At 36.5% G+C, this 24201-nt stretch overlaps 2 protein-coding genes across 5 annotated transcripts in view; one reads left to right on the top strand and one right to left on the bottom strand.

The window, feature by feature from the left end:
* LOC138706004 (uncharacterized) overlaps nucleotides 1–24201 on the top strand; it is an 843117-nt gene that overhangs the window by 288465 nt on the left and 530451 nt on the right. The gene's annotated exons all lie outside the window — the stretch shown is intronic.
* Nucleotides 19065–24201, bottom strand: part of LOC138705588 (soluble scavenger receptor cysteine-rich domain-containing protein SSC5D-like) — a 43782-nt gene continuing 38645 nt past the window's right edge. Inside the window, exon 2 of the mRNA XM_069834190.1 lies at nucleotides 19065–21322. Coding sequence (XP_069690291.1) covers nucleotides 20361–21322 — 962 coding nt within the window. The 3' untranslated portion in view covers nucleotides 19065–20360. The remainder of the gene's footprint in view (nucleotides 21323–24201) is intronic.

The following is a 24201-nucleotide window of genomic DNA, read 5'->3' as shown; positions in this document are numbered from 1 at the left end:
TGTAAATATTTGGAAATAAACTGTCCAGTTTTAATTTCCTCAGAATATTTAGGAGATTCATAGGTATCAGTGAGGTTGGCTCTAAATTAGAGGCATGAATTGATTTTAAATATTTCGGCTCATCAATGATCTCTTTGTTAATGTCTTCTTTCAAGCAGTCTAGCACCCATATTAATATCTTCTAATTTTTTCTGTCTCTCGTTTGTGCTTCTCAGCTCCCGACTTTGCCTGTACTTGTCCATTGTGCAGTTAAACTATAACCGGTAACACTAATGAACAGAATTTACTAGACAAACGACAACGAAAAGACGAAAGTTTCGACACGAAACATACAATGTACTGAAAAGGAAACGTGATCCTGAGACTTCGGTTTGGGAGAGTCCACTAGCATTTTGTGGTGGGCCAGCGGGGGCGGGAGGGGGGGTTGTTAGTTAAAAAGGACAAGCCAATAAATAATTGAACGTGTTCGGTACAAGCGACCGGAACATAGTTCAGGCAAATGCCGGGGCCCTCGTGTGTCGTGTCGGTGAACGTTAATGCGGGAAACCGATATTCTATTATATAAAAGTCAGTGGCAATTTGTATTAATTCTACTATTGTTGAGTTAATATGTCAAATTTATGTAACAAATATTCTTACAAAATTTGATAGTAGTACCCGTATGTATCTACTAATAATTATTCATAATAATAAAAAGTAATCACACTCAGTTATCTGACGGGCCCTTACTGCTCATGGGCCCATATGCACTCGCCCCCTTTGCCCCCCCTTCTCGGCGGCCCTGACTACATCAGGTAATTTGCGTAGTTTCCATTCGTTTTAACTTTTCGTCGTACAAAAACACGCATCGTTTGAAATGTTCTGGTTCTTTTCGAAAGCTCAGCTTCCCAGGGGCTTAAAAGATGTTTCTGACGCCTGACGTTTCACACTCGAGGGAACCTCTCTATCGCATTTAGCCTGATGATTACAGTGTTTACCTTTCAATCCAAATAGTACATTTACTGCGTTTAGAAGATCCTTTCTGTCTCGAATAAAGACATTTCTACTTCAAATAAAGATATTTCTATTTCGATTCCTGCCATTCTTCCCTTATCTCTTTCAACAGATGTCACTATAATAATTATTAGTCTACAGAGGACCGACAGAATGGAGTAGGAGCATGTCACAGTCCTTGTACGATACCCATGTAACAGATGAAGAAAATGAAATTGATATAAAATGTTAATCATAGTTCAGTAGAAAAGAGCAAGTAGCAGCGTTGTCAAATTCTCGGCGGCGTGGGAATCCAGTCACCAACAATCATTACGCGTTGCTGTAATTCCTGAAAATAATATATGAGAGCTAAATGCACAATGTTTCGTCATCATCACCATCACCATCATCATCATCATCATCATCATCATGGAATAGGCCTAAACATAGTTTGTTGCAAAATCATGTATTCATTATCTTCTAGCGTGTCTTCTGTTTTTTGTTTGATCATGTTCAGAATAATCTGGGGATGCACCATTTTCTGTTCCCTCAGAATGTTCTTTTCATATCGGTCTAATTACTTCAATTTGTTTAGGTTATATTTATTTGGGACTAAGAGGGATGAAGTTACAGAAGAATGGAGAAAGTTACACAACGCTGAACTGCACGCATTGTATTCTTCACCTGACATAATTAGGAACATTAAATTCAGACGTTTGAGATGGACAGGACATGTAGCACGTATGGGCGAATCCAGAAATGCATATAGAGTGTTAGTTGGGAGGCCGGAGGGAAAAAGACCTTTGGGGAGTCCGAGATGTAGATGGGAAGATAATATTAAAATGGATTTGAGGGAGGTGGGATAAGCTGATAGAGACTGGATTAATCTTGCTGAGGATAGGGACCAATGGCGGGCTTATGTGAGGGCGGCAATGAACCTCCGGGTTCCTTAAGAGCCATAAGTAAGTAAGGTTATATTTTGATTTAGTACCTTAATTTCGTTTTCAGGTCACGAGAGTGTATCCTGCATGTATCTGGAGAATGTCGTACTATGAACTGCTCGATCAGATTTGGTTTATTTTTTAAAATCAATTGCCTAGTAACTTAATTAATAGAGAAACTGGCGACGGATTACGAGGTCCTGTGTTCAATTCCAGCTGGTCGGGTGGCAGAATTTTTCTCGTTCTCGAACTAGGCCATCCATAAAGTCCCCTGGGTCTACTCAGACTCCTGTAAAATTGAGTTCCGATCTTTCCCGGAGCGTGGTGCCGACCACAACACCTCATTCTAGTGTTCTACCTTCTTGACACCCATTCGCCTTCATGACGTGTTCCTCCCTAATATGTAGAGAAATAAGAGAATTAATATTTATTCTTAAAATGGACGCGTTTCTTTGCTTGTTACTCAAAATGTGCATTTAATAGCTTTGCACATGTAGCTAAATTTACTTTCTGAGCTTTATATTAACAATTGAGTCGTTCCCTGTAATAATAACTTAACGTACGTTACGTCGGTTTTCTGTTTCCAGCATATATTGAATCCTTAATAGCACATCTCTATATAATTATTTTCCTCTAACAAACACAACGCCCTCTAGAAACATTTGAACGTCGTTCTTAACAATGCTGTTATACCAGATCTAAAATTTTTGATGCTCTGTGTCTCAAATTCAAGATTTTATAGTAGAGTTGTTGTTCCAGAGAACGCCTCAATTATTTGAAGTGAAATTGTAACGTAAACGATTGAAATTGTTAACTTCTTGTAGAATAATTACATCCTAAAAGTAATTAACTTACTGAATTAATTAACATCACGTTCCTTATTTGAAGACTTATCTTCCAAAAGGACGAAGCGCCAAAGTAACTTTCTGATATATTAATTAAAATCACGCTGCCGAATAAATGTTTAAATATCTCCGATACCATCTTTCGTTGCACGAATAAGTCATTTAGAGCTGACCTACGTTGTGGCACATTTAATATGATATTCTCATGCTGAGCACCTCCCTTGTATTGAATAAAATGAAATTTAAAAAAATTGGCACTTTGCCCCTTATCCCTGTGGAAAGATGGCTTACCAGTTCTTCTTCTTCTTCTTCTTCTTCGTCTTCTTCGTCTTCTTCGTCTTCTTCTCCTGGCATTACAGCTCTGGGTGAGCTTTAGCCTGCTTCACAACGCTCCTCCAGTTCCCGCGGTCTGATGCAGCGTTCCTCCATCCTCTAACGTTCAGAATTCTCAAGTCTGTTTCGACTTCGTCCTTCCAATGGTTACGTGGTCTACCTTTTAGTCGCCTTCCCGTCATGCTCGACTTATAAATGCGCTTAGGCATTCGATCTTCAGCCATTCTCTCTACGTGTCCAATCCATCTAAGGCGCTGTGTTTAGCAAAACGTACTATGTCCTCATTATCAAGGATTTCGTTGATTTCATGGTTTGTTCTTATTCGCCAAAAACCTTATTCGTAGATTGGACCATAGATCTTTCTTACTATTTTCCTTTCAAGACTCACCAGTTACAACTTCAAAATAATAGATGTGGTCCTAAACATTTCAATTAAACTTCGTTTCTTTTCACCACTAAAACTTGCATTTTATTCTTGGTGTTATTTTAGTCTTGTGGTGGATAGGACGACTGTAGATCAGATTTCCTGCGAGTACTTTGGCTTCCTTTGTATTCTCACTCAACCATTACAACGGTACGTTTTCTATATGGCAATAAATTAATAAATTGCAGAAAGGAGAAGCTTAAGACGGGCAACCGAACTTCTACTTACATGTTTTGGGCCTCATAGGGAACCAACCTGTAGGAAGTGTGGAATGGATATTGAGTCATCATCAGGCAGCGCATTTTTGTTCCCAAATAAGTTAGGAAAATTATCGGTTAGTATATCCTGCAGTTTCAGGATTCAAACTCTAACTCTAAATGCTAACGTCAGGGCGCTATGAAAAGTAAAACCTAGTTCGGTAAGTAAGTAAATAATAATAATAATAATAATAATAATAATAATAATAATAATAATAATAATAATAATAATAATAATAAATCATGACAACTATAAGCGGGATTGCTACTAAATTGAAATGGTCTGTCCATCTACTTTTTAACTACATAAACGCACTAACACTGCGAAACTAGCACTGTACAAAATATTAGTGCTACATATCCCAGGAAATATAATTAGATAGATGATAATATTGAACTAATATATATATATATATATATATATATATATATATATATATATATATATATATATATACGTATTATAGAACATAGTAGTAAACATTACACACATTAACTTATATACTCTATAAATACGATATATATAATTAATTCATTTAACAAAATAAGCTCCATTACGGTAAACAAAAACATATATTCTGAGATTATGAAATACGTATCTTTTACTACAGTGCGTTCGCTTCCCCCTGCGGCCGGCCAGCAAGCGCGGAGCATTAGTTAGCGACGTGTATCAATCCTCAAGCTTATCCTACTCATTTATTGTTATCACTTGAGTACTAACCTTGTTATAAAAGATGCTGAAAGTGGTGTCCATCTGCATTGAGGCATTCTTGACATCTTGTCAATGACATCTGACTGCTCACGGAAACCACCACGCGTGGCCTTGAGGCGTTTTTTTTAAAGCGCTTCAGTAAAGCAAACTGTTTGTTGAAACAGAACGCAATTAGGTCAGCTGACTGCAAAATGATGGACAGCTGTTGAGTGATTCTTAAGCACGGGTGGCAGCACGTTGGTAGGCTATATTATTGCTGCTCCGCGTGCTTGCTGTTCATCGCCCGGCCGCAGGGGGAAGCGAACGCACTGTATAATAGCTTACTGTCAGTAAAATTTTGTTTAAGCTAAGAAAATGTTCTTCCTACGTCACAAGGCATTAAAGGGACACAATTATAATAACAAAAATCAACATGCAAATTAACATTATTTACATTTTAAACAATATATACAAAATACAGATCAAATTGAAATACGATGTAACATAGATTGATAAATTGAAATAATATTAACACAGAAGTCTGAATGAAAATGAAACTTACTCAGTATTAGAATCAGATCACAATATAGTCGTAACTTGGTGTTTTACATAAACAACATTGACGATGGAGCGTCTGTATTGTACAGTACTATGATTCATAGTCTATTCGTACCTGCTTACAATTCTACCCTGCTTACGTATCCACGTGACGTAATAGATGCAACAGAAGGAATTACTGGATCCGCTGCACTTTTGGGAACACAAATGCGCTGCCTATTCATCATCTCACATTCTGCTGGATTGTCCAGGTTTAAGCCATACCAGGCACCTAGCGTTGAGCGACTATTCGAATTATTTTAATTGCATTTGAAGTTCTGCTGCAGAGCGCTGTTACTTTCACTTCTCGTGCAGAGTGGACAAATAATAGCGAACAGGTGCGGGGCAATTGGTGAAGGCGCAAGAATCTCCGTCAGGTCACATGTGTTAGCTTTGTTTCGTGCGCAAATTAACGATTGGCGTTCAAGGAGATTTTAGCAGCTGTGTCTCTCACTTCCCATCACGAAGCAGTTGTTTTCTTATGTAAGGTTGAGTGGAAGGCAATTCTGCCAGCTATAGTGTATGCAGTGGATGAGACAAGCGGCTTTAAAAGCTATGTGGATTATCGTTCGTGAGTTCGAATCCGAGTTTGGATGTGAATGTTTGTCTTTTTTCAACATGACGCTACGACATTTGTAAATTTGAAACTTGTCCTATTAGCATCTACAAATTTTTATTGTATATTGACTCAGAAAGAAAGATTGGATGGATGGATGGAAACAATTCGTACATGCATGAATTGACGAAAACTATTTTTTCGTATGAGATGCTGTACTTCCTGAAAATCTCGAACATTTTTTACAGTAATGTAATATAGGTCCTACTTTCTCTTCTTAGTTCATGTGATAAGAGAAGAAGAAAACATAAAGAAGTTCATAAAATGTTATCTATTTCTGAAGCAATGAATTCAACGAACTTCAGTTCACTATGTTGAAATTATTGTTTCCATACAATTTAAACTCTTCAGTAAATTACGAAACGCATAAAAGTATGAGAAAGCATGCGCCACCTTAGTGCCAACTATTTTTTCTTAAAATAATAAATTACTTTTGAATTAATCTTGAGTTTCTGAAGATCATCGTGTTTTGCCATATGGACTTCTTATCTGTTACAAATGATATGCAGTCAGATATATCAGATGGATGGATGGATGGGTGGGTGGGTGGGTAGATGGATAGAGGAATCCATACTAAAGATTATACTACCATTTAATATCGTAATAATTTCATTTCCATTATTGGAAAAAGTGCACTCTCACTTACTACTACACTTTTACTGCGTCATACTACTTTTGACCAATAAAACGGTACGGAACGACGTGTTTCAACCAATGATGGCTGCTTATAACTGCAATTTTTACCACTTGCTTAGCATTTGTTTTTATCACCTCTCTAGCATTTGTTTTCATCACCTCTCTAGCATTTATTTCTTTATCAACATTTCAAACTGCAGATTCTTTATGGTACTATAAAACACGCTTTGCGATCGTTATTTGTATCCCGTATAGATAGTCAACTGAAAATGGCGGTTCCGTTAAAACTTTTTGGTGAAGCTAACATTAGTGAGTCAATTAATAGTTTATTGTATTAGAGTACCTTTATCTTATAATCTTTATATTCTTTCTTCTAATCGTGATCAATCTCTAAATAAATCAAAACCTCTAGTGAGATTACTGTTGATAAACTGTCTATAAAAATTTAATTACTCACTACTACTTTAAAATATTTTATGTACAGTAGTAGCAAAAAAACCGGACCGAACCTTGTAGCTGATTTCAGAGCCTTGTTCACTCCAGAGCGTCGGTGCATATTCCTTGGACCCGAAACCACCTGTGCAGTTGAACAACAGCCACGCAGCTGTTTACTGTTTTCGTCTTCATTCTCCGTTTTACTACTTAATTAACTTATTATTCCCAGAACATGAATTTTACCAGCTTATTTTCTAATGACTTTCGAAATGGGCCACGTCAGCAGTCGAAACTACAACAATTTCAATAGATTACTCGCTATCTTGTGAATGCGGGCGTGGCATGCGCAGTGGCTCATTTCGGGGACTTTGACTATTCCGTCGGTTTGGTTTTTTTGCCACTACTGTACGTGCAAGCAACAGAACGATGGAGGAGAGGAATTTAGTGTCTGTAAATCCCCCTCCAAATGAAGTCCTACGGCGAATCCAGTCCGTAATTGTGAACTGTAAATGAGATAGAACGCTTACCACTCCAGGCATCTGATTAGATCAACGCGAAGCTGTTAAATTGCAGAGAAGCGCCATTAGTGCTCAAACCTTAAGCTGATGGTGGATCTAGATTCGGTCAGTCCCAGAGCTGAGGAGAAAGTGATTTGCGGACTAGTGCTCGTCGATGAGTCTTCAGCCACTCTCTGGTCGTTCTATTTTCCCCTTTCTACATTATCTAAGGCTCTTTGCTAACATCGTAATCTAGAGTGAGCAAAACGACTATCAGGCTTAGATATAATATGGAAATTCTGTCAGTTCCGAGATTATTTGTAAGAAAACGAGCGCACGTACTGTATATTGCTTATTTTCGTAACGGTTACAGTTACACAAATTCTATTTAATAATTTTAAATTTTTATATCGGAATCGTTCTACAGAGTGATTCAGGACCTCTGCAATAAATTCTGGAGATAGATCTCGCAATGAGGATCATTTTTCGTAAAACAACCCATGTTCTCCGATGCCTCGTTTAGGAGCTAAACTACTTCGAAACAAAGACAGGTTTTAGTGACATTAACAAGAAATGAATTATTTTTCAATATGTTTGCTGACAAGTTACAGGCGTTCAAAGTGTTTATCCTGAACCTGATTACATTCATTATACCGTCGGCCTGGGTAGCGTAGTTGGTATAGCGCTGGCCTTCTGTGCTCGAGGTTGCAGGTTCGATCCCGGCCCAGGTCGATGGCATTTAAGTGTGCTTAAATGCGACAGGCTCATGGCAATAGATTTACTGGCATATTTACCGGCGACGCTGATACAACTCTGCAGTTGCGAGCGTAATTAAATAAACCACTTTTTTTTTTCCATTACGCCGTTATCGACCTGTGCCGTATTTGATCAAAAGCAGCTAATACTCGCATAGTCGGTTCCTCGCTGGTGTCAATTCAAGTGGTATATTACTTCACATGTCCCAAAAGAAAAAAAAAAGATTAAGGGTGTGAAGTCGGTAATCACGCTGGCCACGCAACAGGTTCGGCTCTCTTTATCCATTGCTCCCGTACATGTTATTCAGATGTGCTCGTACAACAAGGCTGAAGTGCGTTGGAACATTATGTTGAATCACATGTCCCTTCAAATCATGAAGGGTACATCCTCCATGAGTAGCGCAAAAGTGTTCCAAAGAGCGCTCCATTCAAACGGGGCAGCAAAATGATAGGGCACTTGTAGCTGTCCGCAAGGGTACTTCAAGAAATAAATAATTCGTTTCATAATTAACTGTAAATGTCACTAAAACCTGTCTTTCTTCCGATGTCGCATACTCCTACATGAGGCATAGGAGAGCATAGGTTGTTTCAGGAAAAATGATCCTCATTGCGAGATCTATCGATCCCCAGAGTTTGTTGCAGAGGTCCTGAATAACACTATATGTACATTTTTAAAAATAGTCCATACCATTTAATTTGTCAGTTCATTTCATGTAAGACAGTTCTCAAATGTACAACTGTCACAGCAGTTTTTAAGAAAATACCATATTTATTAGGCATTTAAATAAAATTTGATTGGAAATGTCTCTATCCTATGTATACATAAGTACATAATCCTGAGAGAATTGACTCCCAAATACTGAATACTAATCAAATTCGTGCAATAAATTTATGAGTAATCGCTATACACACTGAGACGGTATAACAATTTTTATCAAGGATACTAAAACGTGTATATCTACAAACATTTCGAGTCCACACCTGTAGAGTAACGGCTAGCGCGTCTGCCCGTGAAACCAGGTGGCCCGGTTTCGATTTCCGGTCGGGGCAAGTTACCTGGTTGAGGTTTTTTCCGGGGTTTTCCCTCAACCCAATATGAGCAAATGCTGGGTAACTTTCGGTGCTGGACCCCGGACTCATTTCACCGGCGTTATCACCTTCATCTCATTCAGACGCTAAATAACCTAAGCTGTTCATAAAGCGTCGTAAAATAACCTAGTTAAAAAAACAAACATTTCGAAATAAATTTCTTGTAGAATTACGTTGCTCCTAGATTCAACGCATTGCGTATGCTCAATGCTCCAAGCAGCGTTACACATGAGCTCGCTTTGGCAGTTATTGGAATTCATTTTACGTCGATTGTTGTCGTAGCCCAAAATACATTAAAAAAGATGCGATGAAAAATTGATCTGTTCTTAAATGTAGACGAACATTTATAATCGAGGCAAACGAAATTAAGATGCATAACTTGTTAAAAAAACTCTTTCCTCAACAGTATCCGAACTCTGAACTTTGTAGTCTGCACGCAACCATGCAACCAGAGAGCTATCAGAATGCTTGCGATGTATTGTCATAATCGAGGTTATCATATTGTACCGTCTTTGTTTAATAATAACATTTGGACATTAATTTGATCTTATTTTCAGATTAATTTCGTTTGCATTAGTTGTGAAATAATCTTCCTGTAATAGGGCCTAGTATTCAAATCATACTGAGTTGAAAACCGTTCTTAAATCGTTGTAGTGTGAATCGAGCTCTGTAAGGAGCTTCAAGAGTCGGGCCACTTTTTTGTTTCTGAAATGTACTTTGAGTGTTGAGAAAGTAAAACAACAGTCCGAAGACCGGTTGGAACCTCACGAGACACATCAAAAAGGCATCACTCGTAATGCAACTAAGCCAGGAGAAAATGGGGTTGGGTTGTCAGTTCCATTGCATATATCGCTAATGTTTATTTATTTTTGTTTAGCTGTACCAGTTTTCATAGGAGAAACTTATTACTGATATAATAATAATAATAATAATAATAATAATAATAATAATAATAATAATAATAATATTTATGTAGACTACTGGACTGTACCCGAGCACGAGCATATGCTCATTTCGGGTATCTATTCACATGTATTCATTTCAAATGTAAATTGTAAATAAATTTGAATTTGAATTAAAATAATAATAATAATAATAATAATAATAATAATAATAATAATAATAATAATTCTTTATATATACTGGCACAGTTAAGGCCACAGGGCCTTCTCTTACACTCTATCAGGTCACAAAGTATACAAGCAGTTAAAATTTAACAAAAAGTTAAGGAACAGAATACTAACATATTACAAAAAAAATAATAATAGCATAATAAAATAGACACTAAACAACATGAAAATAATACCATAATAGAAAAAAAGGAAGTAAAATACATTGGAATATAGTGAAAGCAACTCATTTAGTACAAATGGTTAATATGGAAAAACGTAAGGAAGAATATATCAAAATGGAATGTAATAAAATAATAAAAAAGGAAAGAAATACGAAAATTAAATAAAATTCACGATAAAAAGGTTATGATAATAAATTCATCGACTGATAAAGAGAACAAAAAGGGGAAAGGAAGGAAAAAGAAATATATAGCCTATATTTTTACAAAAACTATGGCAGAGAAAAGGGCTTATAACTGAAAGGAATCTAATTCAAAAAGTGCAATTTTAATTTATTTTTGAAACTTGACAATGTCCGACAGTCTCTGACATATTGTGTTAACGTTTTACAGAATTTTATATGTTAACTTCTGTGGTTTTATTTATTATATTACAAATAATTTCTTGTGTTAGGTGAAACTAATGTAACTTACTTTCAATGCCATTATTAGCATTGTGAGAAATAACATAACTTGTATATAATGAAAATTTTAAACTTGTTTCAATATTTGGTTTCTATATTGATATTATAGTAAACAATACAGATTTTAAAAACGAACCTAAGAGACCTCCACTTACAATTTCAGAGCGATTGCAAGTGCATTATTGTAGTACATCGGCACTTACGTCTCTTCGCGTTTGCATAGCATTGGCTGTATTTTTAACCCAGTGATTCAGTAGGCCTACTATATTAGGCAGAGAATTTTTCTAGTGTAAAATTATTTAAATACTAAAAACTCTATTACTCGTGTTAAAAATTGCATTGTAAGATTCATCGCAAATATCCGGAATCTCGTATTCTAGCCCACAACATACGTGTAAACAACTCGTAATCTAATTTAGCCTATACTATTTTAATAATAATAATAATAATATAATAATAATAATAATAATAATAATAATAATGGAACATTATTCTGAGACCTACCGAAATCACTTAAAATATAGAAAATTATCAGATTCTGATTGAATATAAGTTCCACGTCTATCCAAGAAGTTTCGAACGCACTCTGGATTCCTATGTATTAATTGAATGCATGTAATTTGGTGTACGAGACGCCAACTTACTGAGATGTAAGCTCCTTGATTTTGGAGAGCTTAACTGCAATCTTAACTGAATATCGTTAACTTTTCTTCTGTCGATGCATTTTATTTTTACGTAGTTTTTCGTCTAATACAAAACTCTTATTTCGCCACTTTCGAATACATTTGGCTTGGTTGGTATGAGGGATGCTGGATGGCCAGAAGGAAAATGATGTATGCACTTCTTAACACGATTTACAGAGTTTTCGTTCTGTAAATAGCTTTGGAATTAAAATATTCTGTGTACAGTCTATTAAGTCAAAAGCAGTTTGGCTTCCGTACTAACATGAGCACGGACGACGCTATTATAAACGTAACATCAAGGATTATCAAAGAATTAGACTCGGGTAAAAAATGTTTAGGAGTTTTTCTAGATATTCAAAAAGCCTTCGATACTGTAGACCATAATATACTCACTTCTAAACTTCATGCCTACGGTATTAAAGGAATCGCTTTAAATTTATTTAAGTCATACTTGAGCAACAGATCCCAATTAACGAAATTTAACGACCAACACAGTGAAATTCGTAATATAAATATAGGTGTGCCACAAGGTACAGTTTTAGGCCCACTACTATTTTAAATATACATCAATGACTTGCTCAATAGTGATATAGGAAACGCATCTGGAGATATATTTGCATATGCCGATGATACAGCCGTAATTTTTAGTGGATCGAATTGGAATGATGCCTACCTAAATGCTAATAGAGGTATAAATATAATTAAGAAATGGTTAGATGAAAATTTGCTCTCATTGAACATTTCAAAAACAACTGCAGTTCCTTTTACATTAACGGCTTCTAGTCTGAGAAAAATCAAACTCGATAAGGATACAAATTTAAAAATACACAATTGCAGTAACATAAACTTGATTGATTGCAATTGCTCTTCCTTGACAGAATCCACGCAAGTAAAATACTTAGGTGTTATCATTGATCAACATTTGAGATGGAATAAACATGTAACATAATTATGTAATAGGTTACGGAAAACAATTCACAACTTTGTAACCCTTTGTGCATATATGCCGATCTATGTTCTCCGTGTTGTTTATCTAGCCTTGTTTCAATCTGTCATTCAATACGGAATAATAGGATGGGGTGGAATGACAAATACTACCTTAACTCCATTAATATTATTACAAAAACGTATCATCAAAATTTGTCTGCATAAACCACTTGATTATCCGACACAATTTATTTATTCTGAATTCCAAGTACTAAAAATTGAGCAAATATATAAACATACATTACTAACTTATTTTCACGAAAATCGAATGAATTTTATAACTGAAAAATATATACACAACACCAGAAGAAATGTCCCAACTCTTTTGGCAGAACCTAAATGCCACACTACAGCTGGATTAAGACACAGTAGGAATTATGGACCAAGACTATACAATTCAGTATTGAAAAATAATCCAGACCTAAGCAATTTACACATTCTTAAGTTTAAAAATAAAGTAAAAATGTTTGTATGATATTTGATAAATTTTATTATAATTTTTTTTAAGTGTTACCAGCATTATATGGTACTAATTTTTATTGTATTTATCTGATGCATGTAACCTATAAGATAAAACATTGTAATAAATATAAATAGATCATTTTCTTAATTAATAACAGTGTATATCTCCAATAAATGGTTCCTTAGCATCGCCACAGATACACTTGATTGTACTTGTCACTAGAAAGTTATTGAAATTTATATTTTCCCCGCCATTCATAAAATATTTTGATATGATACCTCTTGCACAAAAGGAGAGATCTATAACTGAAACTCGATTAATATATTTCAGTATTATTTGTATTTATCCTGGTAATAATGAACAGTTTGACTCGTAGACATTTTGTTTTTACAGCATTAACTTCCCATGATTGTACGAGAAGATTCGAAGAGAACGGCAGTAACGTAGACATTCAGCTCCCCCCTACTACCAATAATGCACAACACAATGTCAATACGGCGGTTGCTGTCGTCTGCGATACAATGAACTTTTCTGTTGATTTTCGAGTTTGGCATTTTTTCCGGTTATTAGGCTATATGCTTATTTAAGTTGTGTTAACTCTCACTAGTGGTTTTATATTTTATTTTATCCGTCTTAGTATTTATTTTATTATTGTAAATATTTTTGTTTTATCACTATTATTATTATTATTATTATTATTATTATTAATGAATTATTTTGTATTACAATCTTTGTATCATTTCTGTCACGATTATTCTATTATTATTATTATTATTATTATTATTATTATTATTATTATTAATGAATTATTTTGTATTACAACCTTTGTATCATCTGTCACGACTATTCTATTATTATTATTATTATTATTATTATTATTATTATTATTGTTACTATTATTTTATATCATCAGCATTATTATTTGAACCCTGTAAAATTTATGTAGACTACTGGACTGTACCCGAGCACGAGCATATGCTCATTTCGGGTATAAATTCAAATGTAAATTGTAAATAAATTTGAAAAATCATCGCTTAAATGACTGTACGGTAATGGGTTCATGCTTCTCCAAAAGTTGATCCATCTGATGCAAAAATAAGGGACGCAAGTTCCGAGAACTTCCTGTAACGCTACGCGCTGCAACCGCTCTCAAATTATAAATAGGTGTCTCTGTAGAAAACAAGATTAATTACATGTCAAGGCAAAGAACACGTAAGAAGCAAAATAATTTTAAATATAAGGTGTCTCATAAAGGACGCAAGATTTAATTTTATAATAAAAATTCTTAATTATTGAAAATGTTTAGATAAGTTTATTTTGATACAAAATGCACTTACTTCGGTTAAGAGTAGCCCTATAACAGAATATCAGACAATTAATGTCCTGGTTCACTTTACTGGCGCATTTTCCCTCTTACGACAAAATTTTCAATGATCTACCCACACAGTTGCGGCTCAATTTCCCCCACCCTTTGACCTCAGAAATTGTTCGTGGATTGTTGAGATTTCATAACCCCAAAGAGAGTAGTCGCAGGATGTCAAATTTCAAGATCTCTGAAGGAACCACATGCCTTTTAAATCTATACCGTTAGAGGCCACAAAATATCCATTATGCAGTCATTCAATTACCCTACATAAATACAGGGGTAATATTATATGTACTGACCGCTGACGCGGTGTTTTGCTTATCGGCGGCTGTGCATGTAGCAGCCTATCACACTCGTACGTTAACCCCGTTACTTAAAACGTTTATAAAATCGTACTTATAGAAGATGCTGGAAATGTCGTCCTTTCTCGGCTAAACAGACGTTGTATTGGGAAAACACATTCTCACTGACACGATTAAGTTCGACCATTGTAATATTTATGATTTCATTTGTTCTACTAGTATGCACGATATTTAACCTCACAATAATTAAAATGCTCAATTTAAGAACAATGAAGAGTAGAGTCATTCTATGAAAATAGTAACCTGAGTTACCATACAAAATTAATTTGATTAAATTTACGCTGTAATTACATAAATTTAAAACTTGTAAAATTGGAAAACAGTCATTCAAATGTTATAAAAAGTATTATAAATATCTTGTAATAATCAGAATTTAATTACTTGTAGAAAAACTGATAAATTGAGAGTAGAATTCACTGTACCTATGTAACCTGAGTTACCGTGGAATGGCCTAGTAGACGAAGTATGTTCTACTCCTAAAAAATCGGTCCGTTTATTCGTCTTGCGCTAACAGCATACCATATTCCAGCATTTCTATCGTGAAGAGCGATTTCTTGTGCCGATGTAGATTTTCAGAACACCAATAGCGACTGTTTTGATTACTTACACGACCATTCAGGTGGACCCACGCCTAGTCTAAAAAGAACACGTACTGTGTGTTGGTTAAACTGATGAAAAAAATCCACTCACAATAACGCACTCGTGCTACTGGATCGCCCTGTTGTAAACAATGGACACGTGTACACTTGTAAGGCTTCAGTTTTAACAATTTTGTTGCGTCATGTGCAGAAGACATTGAAACCCCCACTTGTGGTAATTTCAGGAATTATTTTGTTGGCGACCATCCTGCACTAAGCGGCATTCAAATCCACGACCATGGCTAAATGCGGCCTTCAAACTGCACGTTTACACTGAGTTTACTAAGGCAGTTCCCTTGTTTATCTGAATACATCAGTTTGATACAAGTGCTGATATTGGAAGTTCCTATTGAATATCGTGCGCTGTAGCTAAGTTCTGTTGTTCATTAAAGGATACACTTCATTATTCCTCTCTCGATGTTACCTATCAGTACTATATACAAGTAGTTTCGTACGTCATAATGACTCATTATTCTCGTGAAGAATTTGAGCTCAGCTATGAGAAGTTTGAAACGTTAAGTAAAAGAGAGGCATTCTGCCACGACTAAATACAGTCCAGTTTTATTAGTTTGTATTCATCCCTTTAACATAGAAGCCGCTATTTCAATATTTTTAGATTAAAGAGTATGATAAAATAGCCGTATATGCTACAAGTGATTTTAATATGGCAATGTGTACAAGCACTTCAACATCAAAGATATAAAATATAATATATGACTAATATAAAACTCAGTCAGTTTATACCGCATCGTCTATCAAAGATGTCGGTACAATAATTTAACATCGGTTCCAGCGTATATATTGTTGGTCTATATGAGAATGGCCTTTGATATAAATCAGTTCAACATGTCACGAATAAAGATAAATGGGCAGAGGGAAACTGAGATGATAACAGGTATTATTTTTAACCGCTTGTAGCCCTATGAAGCGTGATGCCCGTGGTAATATGACACGAATCAAATTAAAATGATAGTCATAACGTAATTTGCCTCTATGGTTCAGCGAAAATTATATAATCAATATACGAAAAATATAGAAAACAGGCTTATGAAGAGAGAACAGAAACGAGAGAGATTATTTTTCTGGAAAAATATATTATAGAATTCATGTTTTTGGCAGCTTAACAATTTTGCAGCCTAGATTTATTAGTCATTTGGGTACAATGTTTAAACATGATGGTAGTTTAAATCCGACAAGACAGAAACATGACAAATTCTTCCATTCTTTTTTGAGTTATTGCCTAAGACACTGATGATGCAATGCCATTTCAACATCGATAGTTAAGACAAACTAACAAATATACAGAACTTCTAAAATGTTAAACCATATCAAGAATGTAATATTGGAGCATCAAATAAGATATAGTTTAGTACTGAAACAGTGTTACAAACAAGGAACACTTCAGGGCTTTATTTAACCTATAAATTTACAACATACTCTTGATTTTTAGCACGGCAAACAACGGTTATTCACCTATAACGAAGGAGTAGTTCTTTCATCTTAATGAGCCAAATTAGCTTTGTCGGTACTATTGACTGGAAAAGTTAGGGTACAAGCGGGATTTTTCATGTCGTCATAAATTCCAGAATAGCTACGAATTCACTAAGCCTCCTATAAAATGTTCCGGTTGTAAAAGGCAGTTCGAGCGTGGTGCCTACTACGCATTATACAGTGTGATTGTTTAGACCTGATACCGATTCAGCACGAAAGAGGAGAGAGTGAGTTGGTAGAGGGAAGAGTAGCATGTGATTGTTCCCCTCGCCCGACTTACTGTGCAGCGGGAATCATACACTATACAGAGATCTGACCGCATTGAATACTAATCCAATACCCCTCAAAGTGAACATATTTTGACAATGGACTCGTCGAAACCACTGCGCATCAAACTGAGAAGAATCAGGTCTATAGTGAGGGCCACACAAGAACAGTTCCCAAACAGCAAATATTGGCGTCTTGTCAATGTTGCCAACTGTTACCAGATATCACACGATCCTTCGTACTAAATGACTTATTTACTTACCGTACTTTATGTTGCAAGGTTATTCTAAATAATTCAATAATTGGTAACATGTTTTCTTAGGCAAACTATACGAAGAAGGGATCAACATGTCAAGTATTTTGTCTGGCATTACGAAATTCATTGGTTTGACTAACAATTGACTCACGAAACCTAACCTAAAAATGTATTTTGTTTGACCACATGAAATTATTAGTACTAACTCCGAAAACTTACCTGACTATAGTCTTGAATTATACATAAAATAGTCCACACCTGTGGAGTAACGGTCAGCGCGTCTGGCTGCGAAACCAGGTGGCCCGGGTTCGAATCCCGGTCGGGGCAAGTTACCTGGTTGAGGTTTTTTCCGGGGTTTTCCCTCAACCCAATACGAGCAAATGCTGGGTAACTTTCGGTGCTGGACCCCGGACTCATTTCACCGGCATTATCACCATCATATCATTCAGACGCTAAATAACCTAGATGTTGATACAGCGTCCGTAAAATAACCCAATATACATAAAATAATTATATATTAATACTGATATTAATAAATTATTAGTGTGTCCAAATTTCACTAGCTTCCAGTAACAGGCTCAGAAATCTAGTACAATTTCAATTTCATGGAACTCCAGTACCGACAAATATTGTCAATATTTGTCTCAGCTGCTAATATACTAGTTACAAAATTACTACCATTTTGTAGTATTTGTCAGTATTGAAATTCGAAACTAAGTTGGCGAAAAAAAATTCAACCTGCAAACTAGAAAATCACCACAATCCACTAGCATATGTAGTAGTAGGGGGAAAATGGTTAGGTTTCACCCTTAGGATATGAAGTAAGCTGACCAGGACTATAAATTCAAGCACTCTATTACCCAGGTCAGAAAAGGCCTGGTGGCTCTCAAGCCTCGTTCACACTTTCCAAGTAACTTGAATTCAAGTCACGTGATTTCAAGTAATCTGAATTCAAGTCGCAGTTCACACATATTCAAGTTATTTTGTTTTCAAGTATGATAAAATGGCGTCGATGAAAGTTGTGCAATTAGGAATTTCTGTAGTAGCAAGTCTCCGAGCCAGGGAAATGATAAATATATTGAAGAAATGGGTTAGGAATTGGATTTGTAAGAGAAATACACGACCATTGACCATTACAAATAGAATAAGTGAAATCTTCAAGCATATTTAAGAAAGCTTAATGTAAATGTAACAAAATATAAGCAGGTCTGATTTACCATAATTGAGAATGATTTTCTATCAGCCACATTGAAGTCTTCCTTCCTTCGCAGCTTCCTTTGTATTTCTGTTACGAAACTTTGCAGTTCTTATAATCCACAGGCCTTCATGAGTTTTATACAACTTCAGAAACTCAAATATTTGGTCATTATTTCACTTAATATTGTTTCCTATTATTTTTACGTTCCCAGTAGAACAGAAAAACAATCAGCTGTTAATTTAGTGTTTTAAAACGCTGTTAATATAAATTCCTGCGCTTTTCCCCTTGAATTGAAGTTATCAAGTGACGTGCACACTCTTCAAGTTGTTTCAAGTGTCCATTCAAATCAAGTAAAAAGTAGAAAGGAATTCACTTGAAACTTGAATTCAAGCCGTTACTTGACTTCAAGTCAACTTGAAACATAGTTCACACTTTTCAAGTTCGTCGAATCAAGTGACCTGAATTCAAGTTATTTGAAAAGTGTGAACGAGGGTCAGGGGAGTCGATTAAGTTATGCCAAGGGATGTTCAGGTTAGTCTGTCGCCTGCATTCAGAGCGATCGGATGTTACGCATGCGGTATAGCGTTGTGTTTCCAGTACAGCTAAGCTGTACTCCATTTCTTTACCGACCGCTCGCCCTAATCTCTACTCCGGAGCTCTCCCCACTACTCCTATTACTTCCCCTCTTTCGCGTCGCTGAGCTGTCAGGACTAAATAATCGGTCTGTACATTGAAAGTACACACACAGGTGCGGATTATGTATATGAAAAACTTGAACTGTGATGTAGAAGTTAGCTTAATATTTATTTCATATTCAACTTTGATTTTAGTAATGGTATTCGTTACACTTCAAGCGATGAACATGTGTATTAATATTTCCTCAAACAGATTTTCTAATATCAACAAAATCCTTTTGAATAACTCAGAAGGTGAATCTGTAGACATGACAAAACTTGATGTGTACTGTCTGCTTCCACATAATTTCTGGAGTTATTAACTTGTTGAATACGACAGAGGAGCTTCTGCGTTGATTGATGTCTGATTATAAAGGTGATCATAACAGAATTGCTGAGTTGACTGGGCAAGTAAATATGCTGAGATGAGCTTCTATAAAAATGTAGAAAGTAGTTGATTTGCTTGATGGATCTAGTCTTACGGAGCAGAATAATCGCTAGTGAGAGAGGAGGTCTGGAATAATTGGATTGTTGACTGTCAATGTGCTACATGTGCAAAGTTGTGAAGTAGTAGCACAAGTAGATCCGCTGCTGAAATGTTGAGTGAATTCTGAAGTAGAGGTGCTGAGTTACTAATATTAGCGGGACTTGTGGCCTTGAATTGATGATTGGTGACGTGTGGGTGACAGCGGAAATTGGTGTCTAAGTACAGCAGGAATAGGAGTACTGAAATGTTGAGGGACTTAGAGTGGAAATTCTGTTGAATATCGGTTGTAGCGAATAATTTGAGTTACTGAGTGGCGGAGGGAGTGGGTCTACTAAGTCGAGCGATGGCCGAAGTAGTAGTGTCGATATCTGATGTGGCTACTGAAGTTCGGTCAAGATGTTGAGTGGTATCGGAAGTGTACTTGTTGGGTTATTCTGTGGTGGTGGGAGTGGAGATATCAAAATGCTCAGTAGTAACAGAAGTGAATGGTAGTGGCGTAACTGAACATTTCGTGATGTTGAGTAGTAGTGGAAGTGAATGTATTGGGTGAGCAGCTGTGGAAGCGGAGATGCCGAAATGTTCGGTAGTAGTAGAAGTGATTATTTTGGGTTGTTGTGTGGCCATGAAATTGAGGATGCTAGGATGTTAAGTGATAGTGGAAGTGGATGTGTTTGGTGGTTGAATGGCGGTGGGAGTGGAAGTGCATAACTGTTCAGTGGTGGTGGAAGTGAATGTGTTGAGTTCATGAGTGTCGGGGGAATTTAAGCTGTCGGGATGTTGAGTGGTAGTGGAAGTGAATGTGTTGGGTTGGTAATTGGTGGAGGAATTGAAGATGCCGGGATGTTGAGTTGTAGTGAAATTGAATGTGTTGGGTTGGCGAGTGGCGGGGGAATTTAAGCTGTTGGGATGTTGAGTGGTAGTGGAAGTGAATGCGTTGGGTTGATGAGTGACGGTGGGAGTGGAGATGTCGAAATGTTCAGCATTAGAAGAACTGAATGTGTTGGGTTGGTGAGCGGCGGCGGAATTGAAGATGCCGGGATGTTGAGTGGTAGTGGAAGGGAATGTGTTGGGTTGGTAAATGGCGGTGGGAGTGGGGCTGTCGAAATTTTCAGTAGTAGCATAAGTAAATGTGTTGGGTTGGTGAGTGGTGGTGGGATTTGATATGCCGTGTTGTTGAATTTTAGTGGAAAAGGATGCACTAGTACTGGGTATTTGAGTGACGTCAGAAGTAGATGTTCTGTATTGTTGAGTGGTGGTAGGAAGAAATGTGCTGATTTGTTGAATGACTGCAGGTGTGGATGTGCTGAGATGTTGAGTGGCAGGTGGAGTCGAGTTACTGGCGCAGTCTACAGCCTCGGGCCAGTCACAGACATGTAAAGCGGCATTGAAGAGCAGAGTGCGGGGACATTCCTTGCAGATTGGTTGTCCACTGGTGTCGCAGTGGATGAAATAGTGGCAGTCACTGGGGTGGTTGAGTAACTGTTCCGTTTCATTACCATGCAACGTGCAATTTGGTACCGGACCAGGAGGGCATGATTCCACGGACCCATCTGGCCAGCAGCCGACTTCCACAAGGAAGAGAAGAGTCGGCACAATGGAAAGAAAGCCTGGAATTGAGAGGTCTAGGTGTTAGTAATATTATTGCATAGCAAGCACAATGGATATTATAAAATAACTTAGCAACTTATTAATATTGATCCATTTCTTTTCTTACTTTACATAAAGTTACAAAATTCATTCCACATAACTCAGGAATGCAATGTTGAAAGGAATTTAGTCCAAAGTGTAGTAAAGCAATCAGTATACTAAGTCTCACTCTTTACGAAATATTCAGATATATTGGAATGCTTAGAGTTACATCTTCGATCACCATGGCATACCTATTGAAATTCACAGACTGCCGTTCTCTCTTGAGGTGTGAATCAGAGAGTTTGCCTCTTTTTTGTATCGTGATGTCCCAAAAGCTCTTAAATTCAAGACACTGATTCTTTCGACATTTTTTACTGGCGTTTCAGCGTGATACGTTCTCAAAATCTATCACTAGAATTTTATGCAACCTACATTATTTTATCACTAAAACTTTCAAACGGACATCAATATAATTGTGAAAGTTTACTTTTTACTGGTAGAAAGACATAGCAACTCAAACGTGTATATGAAATTATTGTTAGCAACGGATCAATAATAACAATAATAATAATAATAATAATAATAATAATTAGACAGCGGGAAAAAGTAAAAAAAAGTCATGTTTACGGTTTACAAATACTGTACGCATAGATTATTGCATGAGGTGTGCACGCATCCCAAGTAGGTAGCTACAACACGGTACCTACCATCCGCAGAGAGCACCACGCGAACACGAAAACAACTGCCACTCTGCGTTCTCAGTCAGTTCTCATCCATACGTGAACAGAGAATATTGAGATACGTGTCATATTCACTTGTGTTCAGTCAAGTGATCATAATGCTGAAGACAGATGTTAAAAAACATAGGGTGTATTCTTTAATACTGTACAAGAATATGGTATCCACATTTTTAGTAGTGATACTGGTGAAACAATGAAGTGTCGGTTATGCATGTGTGCGTTAATAAAAATAACAAAACAATCGTTAGAACATCACTGTAATACAAAGAAACATATGAAAAATGTTGCTCGTATGTTAGAAGAAAATAAATGTTCAAGTTCAAGTTCCGCCTTAAATATGAAATATGACTTTTTCCAGGATTTGTGTCAAATGATAAGTTGCAAAATTCCATTCAAAACGTTGAACAATCCTCACTTTGAAGGGTTTATAGAAAAGTACACAAAATATGTCATTATAATAATTATATCAACGTACAAAAAATATTCAGTGATTATTCCGTGTGTCAATTTACATTTCCCCGAGCCTATACCTACACGCGCCTCTAGTGTAGGCCTACCTACTGTGCTTACGTAAACAACAACAACTCTCTGACGAGACAAATTAGTCGCGTTGCAGTTACCTTCACATCCGAATGATTTTTTTTCCGCTGTCTAGTAATAACACTACTTCTACTACTAGTAGCAGTAGCAGTAACAGCAGCAGCACCAGTAAACATACCTATTAAACGACTAACACATGACATTTCTTGAAGATCCAATCATATCAATAATGACTAGTTATGGGTAGTATTAATGTATTAGTTAAATAATTACCCTGATAACAATAAAAATGGTAAAACCTTCAAAGCCGTGTCTGTGGCTCAAGTGTTAGCGTTCTGGTCTTCTATCCATGTGGCCAGGCTTCGATCCCCGGCCAGTTCGTGATGGAATTTGTGGTGGTCAAAGCAGACGTTGCAGAGGGTCTTTTACTCGGGGTACTCCCGCTTCCTTATATCATTCCACCAACACACTCCACCTCTCTCTCATTCCATCTATCATCTACAATAGTAAAAATAGGGTGAGTGTGAAGTCTTAGAAGCAGTATGGGTTTTCGATGCTGATAATCGAAGGGCTTGTGACTCCGGGCCCCTGAGGCTCATCAAGCTACTCGTCTGCGGATGGGACCTGACTATCCGAGTAAAGGCAGAATGGCCCACGTGTCAGCGTCTTCACGAATGCCACCCAGGCTATCTTTCGAACTTTGATAATCACCGCATACATAGAGTCCACAATGGTCCAAATCCAAAACATGCCTAAGTGTAAGGTCCTGCTCCGGGTCCAGCTGTCGAAAAACCAACCCATGCCATTCAAACTGCATATTTTGTGAATGAGCCCGTTCTGCCCCATAAAGGGGTAGGACCTCCTAAGAAACGACATATTATATACTATATAATATTCCGGGATATATACGCAAATACTCTTCTTGGACTAGTATATCTTTATAGAATCTTAGTCGACGATTTTGCATTGTTTTTATACTTGTATGAGAAAATACATATTTTTACTGATATCTTTCATTTAAAAAGTCAGATTCATTAAGAAATTTGAATTGTGTGTAGAATAATATAATCACTTTACTATCTGACGCTTACGTAAAGTTATAAAACCTACTGGGAACAATTGGATAATGCGGACTAGTACAGCAGCGCCGACTATGCTCGCTACTAGTGGCCGGGCCATACCGAGCCATGTCAAACAAAAGGGAAACGAAATGTTGTTCTTAAAATTCGTGACTATATTCTTTAAGAATTCACTGCACTACTCAATTCCAAGATTTATAGGCAACAAACGCGGGTTTTCAATACACTAAAATAAAATACATGTTGTCGAAAAAGAAAAATGGAGAAATATAATGTGTCCGAGGAATATCTTTGAAACCGACAGAGTGTCTAATTGACACTAATATATCTCCACATGAAACCCTACAAAAAAACTTTATCATTACTATTGTGTCTAATTTACACTATTATATCTCGTCATCAAACTCTGTCTAACTTTACCACTCTCGGTGCGTCTAATTTACACTAATGTATGTACAATTTTATTACCTTTCCATGCTCCCAATCTTAGCCACGCTA

The sequence above is a fragment of the Periplaneta americana genome, chromosome 9 (genome assembly GCF_040183065.1).
Source record: "Periplaneta americana isolate PAMFEO1 chromosome 9, P.americana_PAMFEO1_priV1, whole genome shotgun sequence".
Taxonomy (NCBI): Eukaryota; Metazoa; Arthropoda; class Insecta; order Blattodea; family Blattidae; genus Periplaneta; species Periplaneta americana.
The sequence above is the reverse complement of the archived record's forward strand: the minus strand, read 5'-3'. Positions and strand labels throughout refer to the sequence as shown.